Here is a 26,096-nt window from a genome sequence, read left to right on the forward strand (position 1 = left end):
AATACAATTTAAGATGTGTAACATTCATCAAAAGAATTTAGAAGACACAAGATATAGACATTTTGAAAATTAAAATCTACAGGAATATTTAGCTAAAGATGGAGTCACAGAAATGCCTGTTCTCATTTATTTTAACATGATTAAACGTTCATCTAATGTAGGTTATATCGCAACCCCTCTTTAGGTCCATTGTGAGATATTTCATTTTGTGTTTTAGTAGATGGATTGAAGGCAAGGTCATTTACAATGAGTTAGCCACTCTTTTTTTTATTTTTTATTTTAGTCAGTGTCTGCCACGTCTCTGAATTTCCTGGTTTGATCTGGATCACAGCCTCTTGGTTGCTGAGTTATTAGGCAAGTACCACTAGACCTGGCTCCAGTAATGGGATATTCTTAAATACTTATCTTGATGTTGTTTGTTATCATATAAATGTCTTCTTTTATTTAAAATGCACATAGAACCCTAATATTTAAATCCAGGAAACAAAAAGTTCTTTCTAAAAGAGTAGAAGTAGAATGATACTGAGCTTTTCATTTAGTCCAGATGTTATGTGAGGGTAAGGAGGAAAGCTTTTCTATTCAGTCATGAGTTTTGAGAAACAGTTAAGTGCCCTACAGGTTTACCAGTCATTATATTAATTTAATTTTAGTGATACGGATTTTTTATAAATGTCAAGAAAGTTTATCCTAATATTTAAAATATTCACTAACCAATCATATATTTGTTGCTTTACAAGAAAGGGATTTTTTGAAATTAACATTTTAAAAAGCACTCTCCAATGAAGTCTGAATTGATGAAATAGGAAAACATAGATTGCTGTTTATGTGAATAGCAAGGATAATTGTGACAAAATCACTGATAATTTTGCTGTCTAAAAACACAGAAAACTTGAAAATAAACAAAGCAATGATGATGTTAACTGTGAATAATGTTGTTTTTATAACTGTTTGGAACAGCAATTACCATGCAAAAACAATGTAAACATGAAAGAGAAGATGTTACTTAAATAAAAAGCACAATAAGTAAAATTAATGTGATATAAAGGACTAATTTGCAATGAATATACATATTTTTAAAAACTGGCTTTGTATTTTTATTATAAATTAATCATTTATTTCACTCAGCTTATAATAGTTCTTAATAGTTCAATAGTTTTCAAATTAAGTCTTTAGTATCAGACATCAGGCTATCTTAAATTAACATTACATTTAATTTTCAGAGCAATCTTGGACTATAAGGTAGTTATAAATATCATTTTCTTTGTATCTCAAATAATAATGCAAAATTCTTAAAGCCATGCAGCTAGAAAAGAATAGGAAGCCCACTGCAGAGGAGAAAGAAACAGTCTCTTCAAAACTGGTTGCTGGGAGCCTCCGCCTCGGGACATCTGTTTTCAGCATCAGCTCTCAGTTGAGGTAGAAAAGTAGGCACACACCCTCCTAAGCTTCTAGATGAATTTGTTTAGGAGACTCTGATGACCAAGGATGCCTTCTGTGTGTGGGTCTTAAATCAAGCGCTAAATACTAAGGGGGGGGGTGCTCCAGATAACTTTGTAATTACTTAGTTGTTAATTGTTTAATTTCTTAACAGTGGTTTTTAGTAACCTGTATAAACACTTTAACCTTATTCTATAGTTTTCTGAGTTTGCTAAGCATGTTTGAGATTATCACATGTGGTATTAATTATCAATTTCTTTTTGTATCTCTGTTAAAGCTAATCAGAAATTGAGTATGTCATACTGGTTTTAAAATCACCAGTGTGTTTCATTTGCTTATTAATCCTAATGGTTAATCTGTATCATTTTTGTTTGCCAGGTATAATATAATGGCACTTGTAGATAACAATAGTTTTATTTCTTCTGTTTGGATGTTTGCTAACATGGTCAGTAGGCATGGTGAGAGGATATATAATATAGCTCTTCAAACAGGTTTTTCATATTGCTAACCATTAGATTTAGTATTTGTTGTAAGGATTATTTGTCATGTTTTATAGATAATTCTACATGATATATAAAATCTTCCTCTATTTCTCATAGGCTAGGTGCTTTTATAGAAGCTTTTGATGGGAATAGTTAATCAATTGCTTCTTTAGTCTTTTCTTTTAAAACATTTATTTATATAAGGCTATTTTCCTTAATATATTGGTAATTACATAAGCTGCATGTATTTGAAGTTTAAAAGATTTCTAATTTCCATTTTGATTTCTACTTGACTGATAGGCTAATTAGAAATGAACACTTCTATTTCTAGGCCTTTAGACTTTTTGTAATAAAATTTAATTTTCACATAATTTAATTGCACAGGGCTAGAAAAATGCATTTCATGTAAAATATACTTCTGGCTCAGTATATTGTTCAGCTCAGTAAAAAGTTGTCACTACCATACTCTTTTATACAGTTGTCTGTGGATATCTATGGACAATAGACTCCAGGACGTCTATAGTTATCAATTTCTACAGATGCAGCAGAACATGGTAGTATACACTTGTACCAGCAGCACTCTAGGAGGCTGAGGCAAAAGGATCACAAATTCAAGCCAAGTCTGGGCAATTGAATGATTTAATAAGAACTCATTTTCAGTGTAAAGCCTCTGGGTTCTATCCCTACTACTGCCCAATCATCTATCTATCTATCTATCTATCTATCTATCTATCTATCATCAGTGTAGTATCTATCTATCTTCTATTTCTGCACATGATCTAATCATTTATATAATGCATTGTATGTGAATATAGCCTGTATATGTCCTCCAGAACATTTTAAGTCATCACTAGATTACTTATAATTTTAGTTCAATGGAAATTTTATGCAAATGATTATGATGCTGAATAGGTTAGGAGATAATGAAAAATAGTATCTGTAAGGTATCCTGCATGTGATCAAATTTGTAGATGCGGGATACAAAGGGCCGTTTCTATTTACCTCAGTAATCCAATTTTTATGATAGAAAATTCCAAAAAAAATTCTATTTGATATCCTTTAGTATATATCATTAATTTACCACTTCTAATTACTCTTGGAAGTTCAGTATGTTTTTAGTAATTTTATATATATTCCAATTTTTGTGTTATATTTGCATGTTTATTTGGCATATATTTTATTATCTACAAGATTCTACAAGCTGAGTATCACTTTTCTCAATTGCTGAGATGAAAAATTATCTCTGGTATAGATTTTTCTCTCTTGTTTTTTCCTCTTTTAGAACTTTTGCATTTACCAAATGAGACTTTGTCAATGGTAGGAGCCAAGTCTAAATAGGACATTCATTTATGTTTCATATACATCTAGCACTCACGTCCCAAAGCAATTCTAAACAACACTCTACCTGATTTGGGAGTGAACCATAGTAAATACACAATAAAGCTTCAGACAAGACAAGTGTCTGTGCCTGAGTCCCTCCCTGAAAAGTCTGTGGTGGTCTGGGACCACCACTTTCCTGACTGGATTTAAATGCTACTGGTAAACGCTCATTCCTGTACTCATGTTCAAACCTCAAAACTAAATTTGAGTCCTTTACAGGAAAAGTCAGTAGAAAATATACATGTCACTATGCAAGGAGGTTTATTAAATAGGCTTGCAGGATCATAGGCAGGAGAATCCATAGTGACCATGAGCAGAAGATCAAATAGCTGCTCAGTTCAATGAGATGAAAGCCACAGGGAAAGAAGGCTCAAGAATGAAGCATCATATATATATATGAGAGAATGACATACAACCTTTTCCCTTCTTTCTTTTCTCCTTTCCCTTGTTCTGGTTGTTCTTTCCTTTTGAGCTGTTTCTTTTCCTTTCACTGTCACAATATCTATATAACTATACTACTAATCTCTGTTAGAGCATCAAAAAGAGTAATTTGTGCTTTCATTGTTGCTTGCTAATTTTTTCTTGCCAATATCTTATAATGTGCACAAAAACTTTGATAACAATAAGCAACATGTTGTGTTGAAATTCTACATTAATTGTCCTTTTTTAAAAATCAGTAAAACTTTATTCTTTTCTATCCTGTTGCCAGTAACATAAGACTGGAGAAAGCAAAATTGTTTCATGTTTAAAAAGATAAATGTCCTCTTTACCCAGAGTTCAAAATCTCAAATAACAGGGATGTAAAAGCACCCTCCCCTAAGCTGACCCTTGTGTTTATTTAGTGCATTTAACGCAACTGGTAATTGCAAAATCCACTTCACCTGTATAAATGAAACATATATTTTGTTTTTGTTTTTCTTTTTGTTTTTAAAACAACAACAAAAAAATGGGTATTACCAAAAAAAAAAAAAAAAAAAAAAAAAAAAAAAAAAGATTGAAGTATCAAGGACCAGCCCTAAATTGAAAGTCTGGAACCTCACTGGAAAGTTTGTATCACAAGGCTGAAGAAATCAGGGGCCTGTATCCAGAAGTAATAGCAATAAAGGAATCACTTCAAGAGAGACACTCATTCCTCTTTTGTACTCCATGCAGGCCTACAAGTCCACTGGTTACCACGGGTGAGTCTTCCCCACCTCCGTTTGCTGTCTGACGTGTTAGTCATTTACAGACACAACTGGACCTGTACTTCACTAATCTGCTAGGCACTTCTTACAGCAGTCCAGTTGATCTGTCACAATTAATAGTCACAAGTACTTAATAGCAAAAACACAGATTACTGATATAATGAGAAATTGTGTGTTTAAATCAAGTGACAGAATGGCATCACCAGAATTCCTGTGTCAGCTGTCGAACACAATAGTGGTACCTTCAGTCTCAACCTAGCATGCTGTGTATTGACTGAAGTACATTTCACATATTTGGGTCAGAAGAGCTATCAGGAGCAACTCAAAAGCAGCTGAAGGATCAAAAAAAGTATCCTCTATGGCAAGTATGCATTCCACTGAATGATTTTCTGAAATGTGTCGCATAGTCATCTCTGTCAGTGTTTTTTTGTGTTGCTCTTTGATTTATAAATAACATGTTTTCTTGTTCCGTTGTAACATGATGCTCTTGACCTTCAAAGAGTCCACCATGAATGTCGACTGTGTTATGTATTGTCATCTTTTATCCCCTGTTAGCAAAGTCATCTTCGGTGTCACTATTATTATATTGACCTTGATGCAGAACAGTTTGAACTCCTGCATCATCTCTCAGTGAGTGAGCAACTGGAGTTTCATCATTAATATTCATTGCTTTAATATCCATTTTTCTCTTAGTAATGGATTCCAAATGTATGTTTGCTTGTATCAGTAAGGAGGTCAGATATCTTTTGTTCTCAACTGACATAAGGAATCCTTCACAGTTGCCTCCTTATTCATCATCAAGTGGAATACAATTATAGACTGCAAGCTACATCAAGTGCTCAAAACTGTCTTTGATCACTGTGTCCCAAGCTTTGACAACAGCCCGTCTGTCATTCGTCATGCTTAGCTAATTTTTAAAACCTTTCGCACTCACCCCTCTGTTCATTGCTGCTTGCATGAAACTCAAGAAAGTGTTTTTGTAATAAATTTAAGAAAAATGTATCACATAGTCAAAATAAAGAAGTTGCATATAGGGGAAGAAGGTGGCACAAACATTATCTTTGATAATTTCAGCTGGGGGATGAAAAGAATTGCAGGGGTTAAAAAATCTAGTTTTACTGCAATGAGCATGAACTACATATAAAAAGTACTTATAAAATCAGTTGGAAAATCTGTCCCTTCCAATCTGTGACTTTATTGATATAATAATTAACTGGTTAAAAAAATTCACTCCTTTTAACTATATGGAAACAAGAATTTGTCTATCAAAGTAAGTTTACATTTGTATGTGCCTACTTCATTAGCAATCCACAAACAGCTATTCTGTTTTGGCATCCTTCTTTAGGAGCTGTCTCATCAACTCTAATTGAGGTCTTTATGGAGTAATAGTGCCAAACAAGTAACATTTCTTCAGCATTCTAGATTTGTTCTGGCGTCATGTTTTCAACGTGGACCTTAGCAAACTTAGCAACTAATTTCACCCCTGCTGCATGACTAGGAGGACCTTTATCATCACAAACCAAACATTTCATGCCATGGCTTCTCTTAAATTTCTGCAAACATTATGTTGAGTACTCACAGTTCTAATCAATTTCAGTTCATTGTGATCTTCATTTCATAATCATTGCACCACTAAATATTACATGTTCACTCTGATACTGATTAACCCACTCGGTGCATGACTGAAGCTTTTAGTTTCATGCAGCATTTTCCTACTTTTCATTAATTTCTGTTCATCTCTTTCAGCATAGAACTTTAATAGTTTATCTTTCAATATTTTTGGTCTTATATGGTGGTCATTTCAATGTCATACATTTCTGTGAGATGTTTCACACACGAACAATTTTTAAAGTTTAACTTCCTGTATTATAAACACAAATGCTTCTCTTTTTCTTATCAGTATCCACAGTAGTTGCTGCTATCTTTACACCACAGAACAAAGAATAAGTGAACAAACAAACAAAAAAAAAATTCACACTGACTAATACGCCGAGGTTTGCCTGTACATGAAACGTATTGAGGAATCTACAACATGGAATTATGTGGGGGAATCATGCAAGTCTCCAGCTTGAATACTTGTCATTACACTGCGTTTTGTGGGAATGTTTGTGTAGAGACATCTGACTTCCCATGCAAAAATGTATCAGAGCAGGAAGAGACTCTTTTCCTTTATAGATACTAAATAAACTGAACTGTGCACCTGGGTTTTGACTAAACTAGCAACATATGGCCAGGTGTGAAATTTTCCATAATGGCATAATGTCAATATCAAAAAATTTTATGATTTTGGACCATACAATCTTTGGGATTTTAGGATTAGGGATGATCAACTTATATAAATTTTTATTTGTACAGGAAATTTTTGCATTATTTTTACTTGTGCATAAATATACTTATTAAGATTTTTTGTTAATCATATTTGTATTTTTTTGGATCATGTTTCAGATACTGTACCACTAGGCTTATTATATTTGTTAGATTTTTCCTGTCTTTATTATTAGACATATTTACTTTTTTATCGTTATATATGGAAGCTTTTAATAAGATGTTAGAAGTTATATACAATAATATCTAAATGGTATTACTTATCTGGAAAAGTCTTCATCTTCTGTTTGGAAAATAGACGAAGAAAATAGTAACTTCACTACAACTTTGATTGACATAAGGAAGAAAATATTAAGACATATATCTTATGGAATTTCTACTAAGATTTTCATTGCTTCTGTTTTTGTAATCTGTAAAAGGCAGTGGATGAGTTCCAATGCCCATAGTTTCAAATATCAATTCCGTATCCTGGGCACCAAGCTCTTTCAAAATCAAGAAAATACTTTAAAGGTGAGATAGACATGAGCTTGGTGCAAGGTCCCTTTGAGGAAGTCTTTGCTTCCTGAGTACAATAGGAATATATATGTCTCTGTCTTTGGAAGCTTTACCCTGCCTCTCCAGACTCTCACAAATAATTTAAGTTAGCAATGTGACATGAAGACAACTGATTTTTAAATTTGATGCTCCTAAATTTCTAATTTATTAATCTTGTCTTGGGTAGGCACTAAGATATTTCCATGTTTCCTCATTAGAGGCTAATTTGATTTTATATTAAAAACTATCAAATGCTCCAGGAAAAAAGACAGTCTCAGAATTCAGAATGGGTCTTCCTTTTAAGTAATTATACTTTTCAAATAACTGTTTTCATAACCCTCTGATGCACTTAACACCATTAATATATATATATATATATATATATATATATATATATATATATATATATATATTTGTCATTGTGTAGGTTTTTCCTGCAGCAGAATTACTGCCCTTTCCAAACTTATTATGTATTATCTAAAATTATGTTTTCTGTCATTTTGCTTGAAGTGGACAGAATCGTTATCAACACAGGTTTATTTTGAAGTAAAAGTACTCAAAAATTAAGTGAGTCCCCCAAAATAGTGAAGGTCAGAGAGAACAACTAAAAACAAATACATATTGGTTGCAGTACTTTACATTTCCACCAGCAATGTAGAAGGGCTTCTTTCCTGCCTCGCTGCAGAAAATGGATACACCTAGAGACTGTAATGTCAACTGAAATAAATATAACACACAGACTTAAATATCTCATGGTTTCTCTTACATCAGAAAATCAAAATATAAATATAGACAAAAGGAAAAAGATGGATTTTATTTTAAAAAGGGAAGGTGACCAAGAATGGAGGGAGAAGAGTGGCAGAATAGGACAAAAGATTAAAAAAAAAGAAAGAAAAAGGAAAGACAGAAGATACATTATGTATATATATTCCTCTCCAGGAATGTAATTGATATGCATGGCAAACATGAAGAACAGCAATAAGAATAACAAAAAAGCCTAAATATATTTCTTGTGATGCCTTATTCTTTTATCTACTATGCCAGGGTTGGTATTATAGTAGTCAAGTTTCAATCAGGGAAAGAGAAACCACAAATATAATCTTGAAAAGAATTAAATGTAGGCAGACAGACAAACAGTTGCTGAAGAGAAGAAAAATTGAGGGAGACATTGTGTTAGTTTTTGTGTTATAGATGAGATAAACTTAAAAGTGAAGTGTATATCTGGTACCTAACATATACCTATACCTTTCCTATTCCTATACCTATACCTATACCTATACCTATACCTATACCTATACCTATACCTATACCTATACCTATACCTATCTATACCTACCTATATACTTATATCTATCTTGTCAGGCAAGAGGGTATATTTATGGATTTGAGTAGTAAATGAAAGAAGTTGGGAATACTTGAATCTTGAATAGTGGTCCTGGCACTATGGATCTGAGACTCAGAGCTCTTAATGGTTTTGCTAAATTGGTCCTGGGAATTTGGGATACTGATAAACAGCTTAAAGACCTGGGATTCAGAGCTCTGAGAGGGTCATATCAGATAGCTATGTGGGTATTTCTGAGGCTGACAATCATGTTGGTCTGAAGTGAGTTAAAAAGAACAATTGATGGAGGGTAGATTAAATTCTAAGTATCATTGTGAAAACAAAAGCTGCTTTTTAGGAAACACAGACATAACAGGAAAAAATAGGTCTCACAGACTTCTAGGTTTCTGTTTATTCTCATTCTATAGAACCCTATGTCTTTGTATAGAGAAAGCTGATGCAGCAGTGGTGTTTTTTCCTACAAAGTAGATGCAAAAAGGAAAGGAGATTTAGAGCTGAGAGCAGTAACTTAAATTTAAAATAGGTATACCACCTATATGTCATGTCTCTTCCAGGAAGAAAATGAAGTAAATTTCAGGAAAAAAAAATCTTCAACTTATTTTAAAACAGTGAAGAACAAATAAAATCATATTAGGAATTAATTTTTAATTAAGGACGTTTTATGGGAGGTGGAGTCTTTGGAATTGGAGTTGGTTGCCTTTGTATGCTAGGTTGACCCAGGGAATGCACAGAACCAGCTTCACTCCTGTGGGAAAGCACGGAACCAACTTCACTCTTCAGGGAACTCACGGATCCGGGTTCACTCTTCTGGGAGTGCAAAGAACCAGGTAGACTCGGTAGCTTTTTCTCAGATGTGGGAAGTTGTTTCCCTTTTTTCTTACTTCTCCTCTTCATAAGAAGGCAACAAAAACAACATAATAAAATAAGCAAAATAATAAGGAGCAATATACACAAGTAACAAAATTTAGGTTCCCTCTTTCTTTTAGGGGGTGGGCCACTGTCAACACTGCCTCCATAACCTTTTATTATACAGGTTGGAGGGTCCCACAGATAGTTGCAGTGACAATGTTGCTTATTATTGCAGATGCCTCTCATGTTGCAGAATTCAGGTGAACAGTTACTGTCCAGTTGAGATATATGGACACAATGTCTATTGATGCAGAGATGTTCTTCACCACATTTTGTGCCATCTTTTACATCACCGATATCACGAATTTTCATCCCATGGTGGTAATCAGTACCCCAGCAAGTTGCATCATTGAAGTGGGTCCAGTGGATTGTAGTATGGTCATTCAAAAGGGGAAGTTCTTTCACACTGTCACACTGAAGTCTCCCACACATGATATCTGACATGTTACATTTTATATATCTAGGACCACTGATACCACAGTGACCAAAACGATTACCTTGAGTATTCAGGTTTTTATAGCAAATCTCTTTTGCGCTCCTTGACTCATGGCCAAAAATCATCCTGCAACTTTCATTGTGAGTATGACATTCCCTTGCATAGCAATAGGCACTCTCATTACAGGGAATCCCATCTTCCACATACACATCATGTGGGCACATAGGGGAAGTCCCATTGCACCACTCTGGAAGATCACATATATTTGCCTCTTTTCTACACAGTTCCCCTGATGGTAAAAATTGGCAGTCTTTACAGCAAAGCCCAAAGGCACAACTAGCCCCATAACTCATAGTGCAGTTTGGTAAGCAACATGGGTCCTCTGCACAAGATCGTAAAGATCCACAATCACACTCCTCGTCCTTTTCAACAATGCCATTCCCACAGCGTGTCCTATCAAAGATGTCCTTTGAGTATATATTTTCTAGCAGACACGGTGTCTGGGTTAGAGTGAACCACCAAAAAGTATTATAACTACAGTTGCTAAATAGCGTTACAGGTGGGTTATCCTCATGCATTAGGCATTTGAATGCACCACATCTGCATGTATATTCATCATGGTACATGCCCAAATTATGACCTAGATGATGAGATACAGCAATTGCAAAAAGGGCCAAACTTCTGTTCACCATAGTAATGAGTGCACAACCACGTCGTAGTTTACATGCTCCTCTATTTGCTCCTAAGCCGCTTAATCCTCTTAATTCTCTGTACATGTAAAGGTGTACAGTATCGTGTTTCAGTCGATGAAAAATATTATCAGCTTTCCATCTGCAAAATTCATCCAGAGATTTTCTTACATCATCTATTACAACAGGATTTGGAGTAGTCCAGATTTCTAAGGCACACAATAATACCTTAATACCCACAAAATAGTAAACGGAATCCACCATATTAGCTACATAATATAAATCCACCATCAACTGTGATTCATTTTTTCCATAATGAAGGTACAAGTAATTATCAATCACCACTACAATTTCAACAGTCTTGTGATGGATCCACCAGCCGTAATGTAAACTTTGCCTGAGAGTGAAATCTTTAATATCTTCAAATTCCACATCGTCCTTTATTTTATCTTGAATAATGTCAGATGTTTTGTTTGAGTATTGTCTCTGCTCATTGTCCAAGTTGTATACTAAATGTTCAAATGTAGTAGAAAACATTGCAGGCATGATTTCATAAGCAGTGCTGTTTATCTGTAACATTCCTTGAAAGCCACCAAAACAGTCACTGAGAGCCACCAAAGATTCTGAGTCTCCTTCCACATAACCATGATAATAGCAGTCACTCCTGACAAAAGGGTGGTCTTCAAGCAGAGCACCCTGCTGTGTATAAGTGTATACTGGGAGGTTCTTGAATAGCAAATTTTTCTTGGGCTTCATGTGGATAAAATGTGTCTGGCCCCCAAAACGTAGGCTATAGGAAAGCCATCCTGGAAGCTTAATTCCTCTGGCTGTGCCAGGTATTTTTAAGGGTATCACTACCTCTGGGGGGCTGTGAAACTGGTACTGTTTAGTTTGAGTGAATCCAGGAAAAGACAGAAGCACCCCGAACAACTGCACCAGGAATAAGACCCTCAGGAATAACAGAGCTTCAGTGATAGTCGTCATGAAGCCACGTATATAGCAACATTACTTTGGAGAAGTCCTAGTGTGGCTCCTTCTTGAAAGCTGGCTTATACGCAGTGCTGATCACTAAAGTTCTGTCTTTGGGCAAAGTTGAATCACCAGAGTTGTATTCCTGTAAGTAAAATAAAAACGAACATATGGATGGGAGTCATGAAAGAACACAATGGAGAGAAAGAAAAAGGCTCAGGATGAAAATGGTTTGTGCTTTGATGAAGGAATAATGCAAATAGATTTCCTGTAATTTTCTATTAAAATTTGATAAGGAAGAGGAGGCCAAAGGCCACACAAAATGAATAAATTCATTTTTACTGAATGGTAGGCAGGATACATTAATGATAATATTCCTTACAGGCATAAATATTTGCAAATATTTCCACAATAAATATTTATATCAAAATGGTCATGAGGGTAAGTTGAAAATATATCTTGTATTGCTCAGTTCCAGTTTATTCATATTAAACTGGTATAAATATTAATAACTTTACTTTTCAACTTTAGATTAACAAATTTTTGATTATATAAGCTATTACATGTTTTAAAAATTTGTGTTGTTTTAAATTTTCTTCTATATTGGCTAATCTATACCTCCTTGTAGTAGAATATGGAGTACAAGTTGAGATTAAGCTGTTATCCTTTCAAAGCAAAAAAAGAATACAAAACTACAATAATATTGAACAAGCTTACAAAACTAAACTTTTATTGGGGCAGTCTACAAATTAGGGTATAGTATTTAAATGTACAAAAGGCAACTATGTCCAAAAATAGAAGTTTAAATAGAATCAAGTGTCACTTACACAGTGACATCAGAAAAATGGAGAAATGGGAAGCCGTATAAAATCTTGCTCCAATAAACCCACTAATTCAACAATAGTCAGTGGGAAAGTTGTCTTCATGAGAAATGCTGAGGAGAACTGCAAAGTTCCTAGTGTACAAATGCAAATTTAGAATCACCTAAGTCTGTGGGAAATTTAGAATACCATCTCAATGGAGTGTCTGTCCCTGGTGTGGCATTGTATAATCAAGAAGTGAACCTTTAGCTTTTAACTTTACTAAGAGGTTGGAAAGCGTTGGTTATGTGTCCAGAGATTTAACTTTTTTAAGGGAAACTTCAAGGGAACTGTCTTCTATTTTACCAGTCTTGGAGCTCTGACTAGCCTGCCATAGTCTAGTAGAACCGTTACATGCCACCTCCTACTTCTTAGCACAGAATTAATACAGTTTTCAGCTTTCTGCTATGGAGAAAGAGAATTAATCTGTGTGCACAGCATCCCAACTTCTCTAAAGTTATCCAAACGACTGGCATCTTTCTACCTACTTTTAGAGCTCTGACACATTCAATACAGGGTGGGCACTTGTGCAAAATTCAAACTGGGGCTTGATTGTCCCTACTCAACATCAAGAAAACATATTAAAAAGTTCCACCTCTCAGTTTTCACTAGGAGAGAAAAGTTGGACATCCAATGTCCAAAATTCTTCAAGGCTTTGCAAAGAACTGGTATCCGACTAGACAAAACTGGAGCTCTTATTGATCTGGCACATTCTTGCTTTCCACAGCAAGTACTGAGGCTTGATCTCATAAAAAAGTATATGCTCTTCTTCCTCCTAAGATTTGAAGTATCAGGCAGTATATCCCAGCTTTCATTTTTCTCTTGGAGAAGTAATGAGTGGATGCATGTTTCCAGTCCCCGTGCTTGTTCAGTGGTACACAGAGAAGTGACATTGACTTTCCAGTCTTGAATCCCTGATGGACCATTGTAAGCAGCCATCTAGGAGAGAACACTAGCACATTGGACTAGTTTACATAAAAGCGACTCATCCTTATCAGCACAGAATACCTGAACAAAATAGTACCTGCCCATTTTGCCCTGGAAGAAGAATTAGTAAAACAAATAGAATCTCTGGATTAGGCAGTTTTAAGGAAGTCTTTTCCTGCTGAAGGCCCGTGTGTCAAGATAGAGAGAGAATTTGCCTTGTTTAACACCAAACATCAACGCAGAGAAAGAGGATTATGAAACCGACAAAGATGTTCCAAAAAAAAAAAAACAAAATGTAATAATTTTTTTAGGAACTGACACATAGATATAGGATTTACCTAACATGGAATGCAAGAAAAAAATAAAAATGAGGCTTTCTGTATCACAAAAGAGAACAATGGGTGAACAAGCTAAGAATTTCAAGAAAGGATATTTAATGAAAAGCCAGAAATTATGAAGCTGAGGAACAAACAACAGAATTTTTAAATTCCATGAAAATCTTCAAAAACATACTAGATCAAGCAATCACTATGTGGTCTTGAGGACATGGCACTGAAAAATTAATAGTAACAAAAAAGAGGAAAAATGGGGAAATCTTAAGGAACACTTTCAGATAGATGAGTAGGTACAATACGAAAATCTTGCAGGATAGCAGAGAAAGAAAGGACCAGAAAGCCTATACAATGAATAATATTTAAGGAATAATGTGTTCATCAACACATCCCAAATAAGAGAAAAAAATAGATCCAGAAAATCCAAAGCTTTCTTAACAAGATAAAAATAAAGAAATCTATAAATATTTCATAATCAAAACATAAGAAATAAAAAGAAAAAAATTTGAAAAAAGCAAAAGAAAAAGCTGGTCATAAATAAATGGTTATATATTAGGGTCATATATCTTTGTGAAACAGCAATCTTGTAGGACAGACTGGAGTGAAAAAACTATTCAAGAAGAATATATAATAAACATAAATATCTCTCAGTAGTGAGCAAGAGTTAAGGTCTGTCTCACAGGAGAAGTTGCAGTAGTTCATCACTTAGACGTACCTTACAGGAATTGCTAAAAGTTCTCCAAGTTAAAATGATACAGCATTAAACAAAAAGAGCAATAGTGTAGGAGAGCTAACAATCTCAGTGACAAAGGTAAGTACATGGACGTGCCAGGCATGGTGGCACACATCTGTAATTGCAGCAATAGGCAGAGACTGAAGCAGGAGTATCCCTGTGAGTTCCAGGCTGGGCTGGGCTACATAGAAAGATCATGTTCCAAACAAAACAACACAAAATGAAACAGAAATGCTATTTTACAACAATAGTACTTAAATAATAATGTAATATTTATTTTTAATTTATATATTTAAGGTGTATATGTTTTCTTACACAATATTTTACATATGTGTATAAGTTAAAATTGTAATCATGACTTAATTCTATTTAAGTTAAAAGATTAAAGTATTAAAATATCTTTAAAGGTGTATACTATTAACTGCAAATTGTGTTATCAGTACTATACACAGCATTCTGTGATGCAGAGTGTCTGGATGAGATTTAAGAGTTTAGTGTAGCATGACTATGTGCTATTGAACTTTGCTTATCAGCTCAAAATAGACTAGTGTAGCTATAGTTATTAAGTGCCAAGATAAACACAAAAGGAATACTTAGACAATTTATATAAGAAAAGCAAAGACAATTGCAATATATCAAAATCATTGATCTAATATAAAGGGAGGGGCAGGATACAACTAATTACAAGGCAAGAAAAAGGAATTAACATAATGACTAGTGAATCTATCTTTATCTGTGATTAAATTAAATGTAAATAGGTTAGACTCTGCAAACAGAGGTTTAAAAATTAATATGTAAAAACAAACAACAAAAATAAACAACAAAAGACTCAACTCTAATTTATCTGAAAGCAGCTTACTTTAGATTTTTAGACGGTGTTTAGGTAAAAATTTTTAGATTTGTCAAGGTAAAAAGACAAAGATATATTTGTGCAACTGGCAGTCAAAAGACAAAAATGGTTAGCTGTACTTATAGAAAAATAGATATGAAATCACATCTGTCACAGAACCAAGGAAGAATGTTATATAGTGATAAAGTGCTAGCATTCCAGAAAGATGTAATATGTGTATGTATATGAAACCAACACAGACAACATAAATAAGTAAATCAACCATGAGCTAAATTAAATGAGGCAAAAATACAATAATGATAGAAACATCAATATTTCACAGGCAACAGTAGATAAAATATAAAATATAGTCATACAAAGTAGAACCAAATGCGTTTTACAGACATGTAGAGAATATTCCATCAGAACATCCATTTTCAAAGCACATGATATATTTCTAGAATACATTAAAATTTAGATAAAAAATCTACAGAAAATGTGAGTGGATTGAAATGACAATTGTGATATGATTAAAATGGAGTTTAACAATTATTAGAAGAAGTAAACTTTGAAAATTCATAAATATATTAGAATTAAGCATCATATTATTGAACACTAACTTTATCACAGAAGAAATTAAAAAAGACAACCAAAACTTTGCAGATGCAGGCAAGGTAGTACCAAAGTAGATATAGGAGTAAATGCTCGTGTTTAAAAAGGTAAAAGTACCCAAGGAAAACAATCTCACTGTCAGTGGTGCAAAAGAAATACAAAGCAAGTCTAAAAAAGGACAAAATGAAGGAAATAAATATTCAAGAAGTCATAAATGAAATAGAATTTTTAAAGGGAAAATATCAACAAAATAACTATGCCCTTGAAAATAAACAAAACTGATGAAACTTTAGCCAGACTTACAAAAAAGCAGACTCAAACAAATCCTCAGGATTAAAAAAATTACACAATATAAGCAATGCCACCAAAATAGGAAAGGAATACAGACACTGATATGAAAAAAGATTTATATAAAACTTTATAGCTATAATACAAGTTTTAATACTACCATACTGTGTTTAGTTTTTCTTATATTTTTCCACTATTATCTACACTTTTATTTCAACATATATGAACTCACTTTCAAATCTCAGAATAAAACCACAAGATTCATAAGAAAACAAGTCAACATGATCTCTCCAAAAATTTATGAATTACCTAAAACTGATTCCATATATAGTGAAAAAGATGAAATGCCAAATGTCCTAGAGAAATGCCAAAGAACTCTAAAAATTGGTAGTTAAAATGATCAGCAAATTTGAAGGGGATACAAATAAGCAGCTGAATTAATTAAGAAATACAATGAATGATATGAAAGACTATTTCATCCTAGAGTTAGAAATTCTAAAAGAAAAATCCAAGCAGAAATCATGGAAATGAAAACATCAATAAGTTAAATAACAAAAATCCATTAAAAGTCTTAGTAGCCAAATTAGGATTGAAAATATGTAAAAAATAAAACTAATAAAAACAATGGCCATGTGGAAGGCAGCATTGTAAATCCCTTGAGGTTGTTTTTGTTTTGCTTTGTTTTGCCTTGTTTTGTTTTTGTGATACTGGGGATCGAACTCATGACTTTGTGCTTGCCAGGCAGGTACTTATGCCACTGAGCTAAATCATCGGCCCAACCCTTGAAATTTTAAAGGTTTTTTACATTGCAGAAACTGAGAAAACACCATCATTTGTTGTATATTCTCAATACTATTTTAAAGTGTAAATACTCTCACCTTATAAACTAGTATTTCAGTGAATAGCATAAATTTATTTCTCCTTATACTTTTGCCCAATCACATCTTAGTAGCTAAATAGGTATTTTATAGTCAGATCTTAAGAAACTTCAATAATATTTAATAATCCTACTGATAAAAATGAAGGTTTCTTCAGGCTAAGTATTCTTACTTACTTACGAATAGTGGTAGTTCTATAAAGCAGGGTTAAGCATTAACCACTTGCTGGATTTTAATGCAAGCACTTAACACATACATATATAGTGATAAAACTCTCACGATTGTCTACTTCTTTTATAAAATAGGAATGACAGGAATATGTACTTTATAGGATGGCTGGTCAATCGTTAAATAAATTATTAGGACAATGCATACCATATTTTATATAGCTAATAACTGCTAATATTTCTAATGCGGCAAATGGTTTCTCAAGTATCAAGTTTATCCTTTGTGTAGAAAGAGCCACACAATACTCTTTTGTTTGCATTAAACTACAAAATTTTCCCTGAAGTATTTTTGAATGCTTACTTTGAAGTGAAAAGGAAGTAATTTTAAAACAAAGTGATTTCATGGAGATTTGATTTTCATTAAATCATTTTTGAATGTGTTTCTATTGTGTGATTCCATGTTCTTAAAGCATCTGTACCTGATATTTCATTTCTATTTATTTTTTCAACCAGCTAAAAAATCAAAAAGTAACCACTGTGAATTTATACTCATTTTCTAAGCATTCTAAATTGGTATTAGTACTAGTGTCATTAATTATCTTCTAACATTATTTTGTATTTCTTGTTAATTTCTCTGATTTCTGAAATACTAAACTTTATGGAACAATCTGGGTACCTATTTCCTATTTTATTTGAAACAGATACTTTTCCTAGAATCTTTATTTTGGCATAAGAATAAAAGGTATAAAAATTCTTTCAGATTTAATCTTGCAAAACAGATGTGTTAGAAAACATTCAAATTGGATAATTCTGCCAAGTTAAAGGCACTTCTTCTACCTCATTGTATTTCTACTTGCTTTAACAGAAGAACCATTTAATTAAATCTATTTTTGATAGCCATATTTTTAATAGTTTGTGAAATTAAACTTTGCATCATGCTATAAATTAAGCTTCATGAGACATTCCAATCAAAACTCAAAAGACCAAAATATTTATAGAAAAGTAGATAGTAAAAACCAGGCGCAAGGTGCTACAATTGTGAATAAGGATTTCATGCAAGTTGGAACAGAGATTCTCTGGGTTACCTCTGGCAGATAATTTGCCTGCATTTTGCTGATTTCATGAACTTCGTGTGATACTGAAATTTAGAGCAACAGAATAATCTAGCAAAAGAAATTTCAAAACACCCCAACATTCAGTACCGTGCCATGGTATTGTTGGCAGCTTTTAGTCAGATCTACATTTAAAATCAGCAGCAAAATGCCTTTTTGAGGATGTTGAGTTTTTTTCTGGAAAGGAAGCACTTTGTACACTTAGAGTTTTGAGTGCTGAAAATATTAGCATTAAGAAGAAGCCAAGTTCTTTGTGGTGGAAAGATGTTCATGTCATGGAGGCCAGGGAACAGAGAACAGAGGGAGGAGCTGGAGAAGAGGGTATACCTTTCCAAGTCACATAGTGACCAGCATCTTCCAACCAGAGCCCACCTTCAACAGCAAATTAGCTCCATGAACCAGCTTGGCCTTGAATTCACAAGAATCCTACTTCAGCCTGTTGAGTGCTGGGATTACAAGTGTTGCAGATAAACCGTACCTAAGAGCTTTCAAAATGTCTGTATATTGTGTTTCCACCAACAGTGAATGAGCATTCCTGTTTTTCTACATCCTTGCCAGAAATTTGCATTGTACTTTTTTTTTTTTTTTTTTTTTTGGATTTTAGTCATCCTTAAAAAATATATATTAACATCTCATTTGTTTCAATCTACAATTTCTGAGTGGAAAATTATGTTGCAAATATTTTCCTTTGGTTGTCAGTTGTACATCTTTGTTCATTAAGAGCCCAGGATTTCCATCTCTTCTTAAACTGAAGTATTTGTATTCTTATTGCTCAGTTTAAAGGGATTTTCATAGTTTGAATCAAGTTGTTTATCATTTATAACTTTTTCATATCTCTCCCAATCTGTGACAACTCTTTTAATTCTAACAATATTGTGTTTTATAGATTAGATTTTCTTTTTATTTTAATAAAAGCAAATATTTCCTTTCTTTCATGGATTGTACTTTTGTATTGTATCTAAAGCTCATTAATGTAATACCTAAACATTCTCCTGTATGTTTTTCTGGAAGTTTTATGGTTTCAGATTATTCATATAAGCCTATATCCATTTTCAAGTTAACTTCAGTGGCAATTATATTTTGGGTGTTTGGACCAATATTTCCAGCAACAGATGTTTAAAAACTGATTATTACGTGTGCTCCTTTCACAAAGATCTGTAGACTATGTTAGTCCATTTCAATGTTTTCTATTGTTGTATATAATTTCTATTGTTGTATATTGGTCCATTGACATTCTGCCTTGATTAATATGACTTTATATTGAGATCTGTAAAGAGGTGTTATGTATCCTACAATATTTTGCTCTGAAGAATTATCTAGACTAGAATAAGACTTTAAATTTTCCCTAAATATTTACACACTTTTAATCATGTCTCAAAAATTGCTTGCTGAATTTTTAACTGTAATTGCGTTGATTCTGCAGGTTAATTTGGGGGGAGGACTAACATTTTAACAATTTTCAGTTTCCTAATCCACGGATATAGAATCTCTTTTGATTTAAATGTTATTTTGTCGTTTTCCACACATAAGTAATAAGCACAATTTGTCATGTTTAATGCTAACTTTTTAAGTTATTGAAAAAAAATTGAATTTCCCAATATCTTCTAATTTCAAAGTTAGTTTCTATTATTGATTTTTTGTCTAATTCCTTAATGGTCTGAGCATACATTTTATGTGTACATTTCCTATTCTTTTTAGTCTTTTTAGCCTGTGTTTATGACTCAGCTTAAAAAGTAATGTGAGTTTGAGTAGAATATGTATTCAGTTTCTGTTGAATAGAATGTTCTAAAAATTTAGATTAAATTCAGTTGATTGCTAATATTTTTCAGGTCACTATGCTCCTTGCGATCTTTATTGATCTTTTGTCTGCTGAACACATGACTTGAAAAAACAAACTAAAATTTTTAAAGATAATAGTGATCATGTCTTTCCCGTGCATTTCTCACAGTTTTTTGCTTTGTCATCTTGACAGTATTGTTAGATGCGTGCATATTAAAAGCTGTTAAGCCCCCTAAGATAATTGATTTTTTCTCATTATGTGATATCTGCCTTTACTCTTTAAAAATTTCTTGTTTCTGAAATCTGCTTTGTCCACACTGAAACTCTTATCTTTAGTTGAATGTTTAACTGGAATATTATTGTTATAGTTGGATTAATATCTTTCATATTTATCCCTATTTTCTAGTCACTACATGGTTTTTAATTTTTCTTCCTTCTCTGCCTTCTCTGATTTAATTAAACATTTTGTATGATTGTAGTTTTCCCTCTCAACACATTGCTTATATTCCTCTGATTTTTTGAAGTTGTTTTGTCATTTGCACTATAACTTATAACTAATCTAATTTTACCTACAAACAATGCTAAGATTACTTCATGTGCAATACATGCCTTAATACCTTAATATAGCATTCTCAGTTTGTCCTTCCTATTACTTAGATATTGTTATCACTCATTTATTCACTTATCCATGTGCTACAGATACCCAATACATTATTTTTTGAATTTTTTTGTTTTATTGGTACGTTTTAGACATATGTAATGATAACATTCATCACAGGGAATTTGCACCTGTGCATGATATATATATATATATATATATATATATATATATATATATATATCGTGCTTTCTTTTTTTTTTTTTACCATTTTCTTCCCCTCTCTTCAACTTCTTATTTACAAAAAAAAAAAAAAAAATGTGTTAAACATCTAACTCTTACATAGACATAAGAATGCTTTTGCAGATCCGAGCTTCTAACCTATACATCTTTCATTCCTCTAAATACATTGCAGACTTTCTTCTGGGGCCAATTTGCTGATGACAAAATCTTTCACTGGAGGAGTAGAAAGAGTCCTGAGAAAGCCTTTGTTTTTCACATTTGAAAGATAATGTCCCTGGATACAGTGTTCTGAATTGGTGGAATTTTTTATCCTAACATTTTTAACATTTCCCCTGTCTGCTTTCAAGATTCCTGATAAGAAATCTGCTGTAAATTTTATTCTTGTTTCTCTGTAAATAATCTGGATTTACTAAATTTTTTCTCTCTGATTTGATTTTGTTGTTGAAATCCAGTACATCATAACCAGTAAGCACTTTAAGTGTTAGAGATAGAACCAGAAGTTTTTCATGACGTTTTTAGGATTTAAACTACTGTTGATTAGACCTAGCTGTTGCCATCAATACCATTAAACAAAAGACATTTTGATTTTTATGACATCAGGTTATTAATACTCATATTTTAATCCTTTATTTGATTTTTGTGTAAGATCTGAATGTCTTTATATTTAGAAATATTGAAGAAATGTTGATACTTATCTTTCCTTTTACCAAACTAAGTATCCACTGGTTAAAATAAATCATGGACAAATTCCACAGTTAGAAATTCAACAAAGTGACTCCAAGTGGGCCTAATGTTCAAATCAATTGTTACAGTACCTGGCTCATCAATGTATGCATGTATTTCTCTTTTTGTTGCATATCTAAGATTCTTCATAAATTGATATATTTTGAGTGAAAATTTCCCTGTAATCTTTAAACTCTAGAAATATAGGTCTATTTTAGAAGGCCATTTAAAAATTAATCAAACGCAAACATGTAAAAGATGTACATAGCTTAGTACCACATAAATCTACTATATGTTAATAATATACCTCCCACGCACTACCTGTTTAGTAGTTTTAAAAATGATTCAAACTGTGTAAAACATGCATGGAAAATATATGACTTTGATTCCTTTCTCAGAGGAAATACTGATGCATCAAACTGATGTTAAGGAACATCTTCAGTCTCTTTCTTTAAGGAAAGCATCAGTTTAACAGTGAAACAGCCCTGTCTAACTTTAGATAATCAGGCTTTTGAACAGCTAAATAAAAGTTGGTTGTTTGAGATCACCTCACGCTCTATTTTTGCTCAGTGTGCTCTCATGAATTTGTCAGATATGTAAGGCTTTGGTATCCCTCATCAAGTGTAGCCTAGCAATAGGAACTGAAATTCCTTTCCTCACTACTGCAGTTTGAGAACTGTGGCTAATAATCAAGTGTGGGTAATGTCACACAAAACATTTCCAGTTTTCACTTTCAGGCCATTCTCAGTATCCCAGAGGTTTCCTGAATACAATAAATAAATTTTCTGACCTTGGAGCCAAAGAATGGAATATTAATATTAATATTAATAAATATTAATATTAAATATTAATATTAAATTATTCTTTGGGAACTTCAAAGATAAAGTCTTTCTGAGTACCTGGGGTTTGAGATTTGGAAAAAGAGTTATTTACATTTTACGTTAGCTCTTTAAATGGGCATCTGTCTTGTTAATTGTCAACTTGCTTAGGAGGTATTAGAGCTAATACGATGTTTTTAATATTACAAGTGATCTTTTAGCAATTCTAAAATATTCAAAACATTATTAACCGATCACAATACAATGTAATATATTATTAAAGCATTCCTCCAGCCTAATTTAAACTTTGAATCCTTGATGTTTTCCCATTCATTTTCCTATTCTAAGCACCCACTCACACACACACACACACACACACACACACACACACACTCACACACACATACACTGAGTAGGTTGGGTGCTGGATATGTTAAGTAGTCTGACTGAATATTTTTTAATATGTGCATAAACCAAACTATCATAGTGTACCTGGTAAATATATGAAATGGTTATTTATTACTTAAAAATAAATTAAACTCTTTAATGTGCTAGCAGTTCAAAACTGGAATTCCTATTAGCTAAACACCATATTTTCTCTGAAGCTTTCCAATAGACTTCTCGCATTAGTGTAAATAAATATTGTTATCTTTATTCAGGTGGAAGTTATTAGAAACCGAAAGAAATCTGTTATCTTAAATTTTCATTTGTTTGTTTTCCTTTGGTACTGAGGATTGAACTCACGATCTTGTGCTCGCCAGGCAGGCACTTATGGCTCTGAACTAAATTCCCAGCCCTCTTTGAGTAATTTTTGTCTCTAGAGTAGTAATATACTAGTGATGTGTTAAAATTTGTTAAAATGTGTTTTAATTGATATTTTCTAGTTTAATTCTTTGAAATAGTTTACAAAGAAAAAGATTAAATCTGGATTTCTTGTTATGTTTGAATAATGTGGAGTATATGGCTCTGAACTAAATTCCCAGCCCTCTTTGAGTAATTTTTGTCTCTAGAGTAGTAATATACTAGTGATGTGTTAAAATTTGTTAAAATGTGTTTTAATTGATATTTTCTAGTTTAATTCTTTGAAATAGTTTACAAAGAAAAAGATTAAATCTGGATTTCTTGTTATGTTTGAATAATGTGGAGTATTTTACTGAATTATTACATATTTAAAAAGCATAAGTCAGTCCTGAGTTTGCTTCTCCTAACGGAATAAAATTAAAATGATTTAAATATTACAATGATGAGTTAAAATATGGAAATAATAAGATAAAAAAATTACAAAAAGCAAGCTTCCTTTGCTCAGAAAAGTCCCATATTTTCAGTAGATAGCAAAGACTGGCAAAGAATGGAACCTTAATTTTAGGGTATACCATAAAATTATATTTGTAGGAACCGCCACCACATTGACAGCTGCTGTTGTTGACTTTAGATGAATAGGAAATTGATTTGAAAGGAAATTATTTGTATAATTAGATAATGATTAGATATTAGACAGGGATGATTCCATAAAGATGACTCAGAATAGGTATTTTTCTTGTCCAAATTCATTATATATTATAGATAGCAAAGCTCATGGGTGGCTGGTCTATAATGTAAATTGGTTGAAGAGACAATTTTAAAACACTAAATGTCTATATATCATTAAATTCCCAAGTGAGAGATTTGAGAAACAAAGACAAAGTTAATTGTCACACTATTGTGTCAATTTCTGAAAGTGATGTGGTAAATAAATGCTACAATGAGCCATCAAAATCTCTTAATGTACCTGTCTTCATATAAACCTTTCCCCTCATATGTAGGAAGAGTCATACACTGACAAATGTCATTTGAGTGATTATGTAACATGACAAAGATGTAATTTTTGAGATTAACAGGAGTATCTAGTTAGTTGGCTTTAAATGCTCTGAGGGACATTATTTTGGATGGAATGGACTTAAACAGATAAAGGCCATAACAGATAAGGCCAAACAGATAAAGTCCATAAAAGCAAGAATATTTTCTGGTGGCCTCAAAAAGAAACAAAAATCATGGGGTAAGCCTCCAGTAAAAAGAGACAGGCTCTGAACAGTTGAGGACCACAATACTACAACTACAATGAACTAAATTCTACCAACAAACTTAAATGAACTTGCAATCAGATTTCAAACTCCTAGAAAGAACAGCAAAGTGAGTGCCATCCTACTTTCAACTCCTGATACTGAACACAGACTTTGCTAAAGCTAAGTCTTTTCTGAACTCTTGATCTGTAGAAATATGATATATTGAATGCATAGCATTTTAAATGGTTAATTTTGTGCTAACTTATGTGCAGCAATAGAAAATTAATACATTTGGAAACTCATTGCCTGCTACAGCCAGTGAGAACCAAGAAATAATCTTTAAGAACTCTTTGGTTAGTACCCAAGGAAATTCTGCAAGGTTGTTTCCTTGAATGAGTAAAAAATTAGCCTCACTAAGATGAATTTTGCTGGAAGTAATATAATTTGATAAAAATTTGACGTCTTTTCAGAAATTATATATTGCCAAATAGAAATAAAATAAGCAGATAAAAGAATCCAAAAAGAACAGCAAATATAAAACTACAAGAAAGAGAAATATCATATTATATATAATCAATGTTATATAATAGGGAAGTTTATAGTACTTAAGCTATCTGTTGAGGACTTTTAAAACGTCAAGTTTCCCATTAAGACATTAACATAAGTAGTAGTGTTTACTTTTAATTTCTCAAGATAAATAAAATAAGCTTATGAATAACAAAGATGCTAAAAGAAGAGAAAAGAGATTTATAACTACAAAATATATAATTTCTTTATGCACCAAAGATAAAAATAATATTTGAATTTGGTAGTACAAAAATAAGATGGGCAGTTAGATTTATATCCCTGAAATTCTACCAATACCTATCTATTTTCTGGATTCTTAAAACATATTGACTTAGGGAATGCAAAAAGATAGAAGTATTACAAAGAATAGTAGAAGGTTTGATAAGCCACTTCTCTGCTAGGTTTTCTTATATTTATATTAGCACTGCTGTGATATTGGAGTGTATGGTATTGGAGTGGATAAGTATTTGCAAGAGATAACCTGACAATATTAACATCAACGCAAATAATATTGAAAATCAGTATAATTTATGCCTATAAGAATGGCTACCTCTTTGACCTTCATTTTGTGTTAAGGTAAGTCATTGTTAAATTAGCTTTGACCTGCTAATGATGAAAAGTGTCCTCAGGAATGTCCAGGAATAACCCATCAGGAGCAGATTTTATGGTGCATCCCTACCCTACCACATTTGCTTGTGAAGGTGATGTCATAAAGGAAGAGAGAATGTTTCTTAGTTAAGGGTCAGAGGGTAACAATTATGGGTTGGGACATGTAAATTGCTTGAGGGTTATCAGAGGCTCCTGGCACATGACAGCTGTTAGACGTCAGGGAGAAATTAGATAAAAGTGTCAGGATATATGCAGATATCATAGGGCCTAGCTACTAAAATTTTGCACAGGT

General features: G+C 32.7%; 1 protein-coding gene across 1 annotated transcript; it reads right to left on the bottom strand.

Annotated features, from left to right (window-relative positions):
* Positions 1–9,332: 9,332 nt before the first annotated feature.
* Positions 9,333–25,889, bottom strand: Adam29 (ADAM metallopeptidase domain 29). The gene is made up of 2 exons (XM_023564809.2): positions 25,799–25,889; positions 9,333–11,832 (listed from the first exon to the last, which is right to left on the bottom strand). The coding sequence occupies exon 2, from the start codon at positions 11,700–11,702 to the stop codon at positions 9,333–9,335; it is 2,370 nt and encodes a 789-aa protein (XP_023420577.1). The 5' UTR covers positions 11,703–11,832; positions 25,799–25,889.
* Between the last annotated feature and the right edge of the window lie 207 nt (positions 25,890–26,096).

This window comes from Cavia porcellus, unplaced genomic scaffold, assembly GCF_034190915.1.
Source record: "Cavia porcellus strain 051 isolate PalLab524CR breed Dunkin Hartley unplaced genomic scaffold, mCavPor4.1 scaffold_24, whole genome shotgun sequence".
NCBI classification, from domain to species: domain Eukaryota; kingdom Metazoa; phylum Chordata; class Mammalia; order Rodentia; family Caviidae; genus Cavia; species Cavia porcellus.

What these genes read in the sequence shown, in the direction of transcription:
- Adam29 (XM_023564809.2), bottom strand. Translation starts at nt 11,702, where the DNA reads ATGACGACTATCACTGAAGCTCTGTTATTCCTGAGGGTCTTATTCCTG.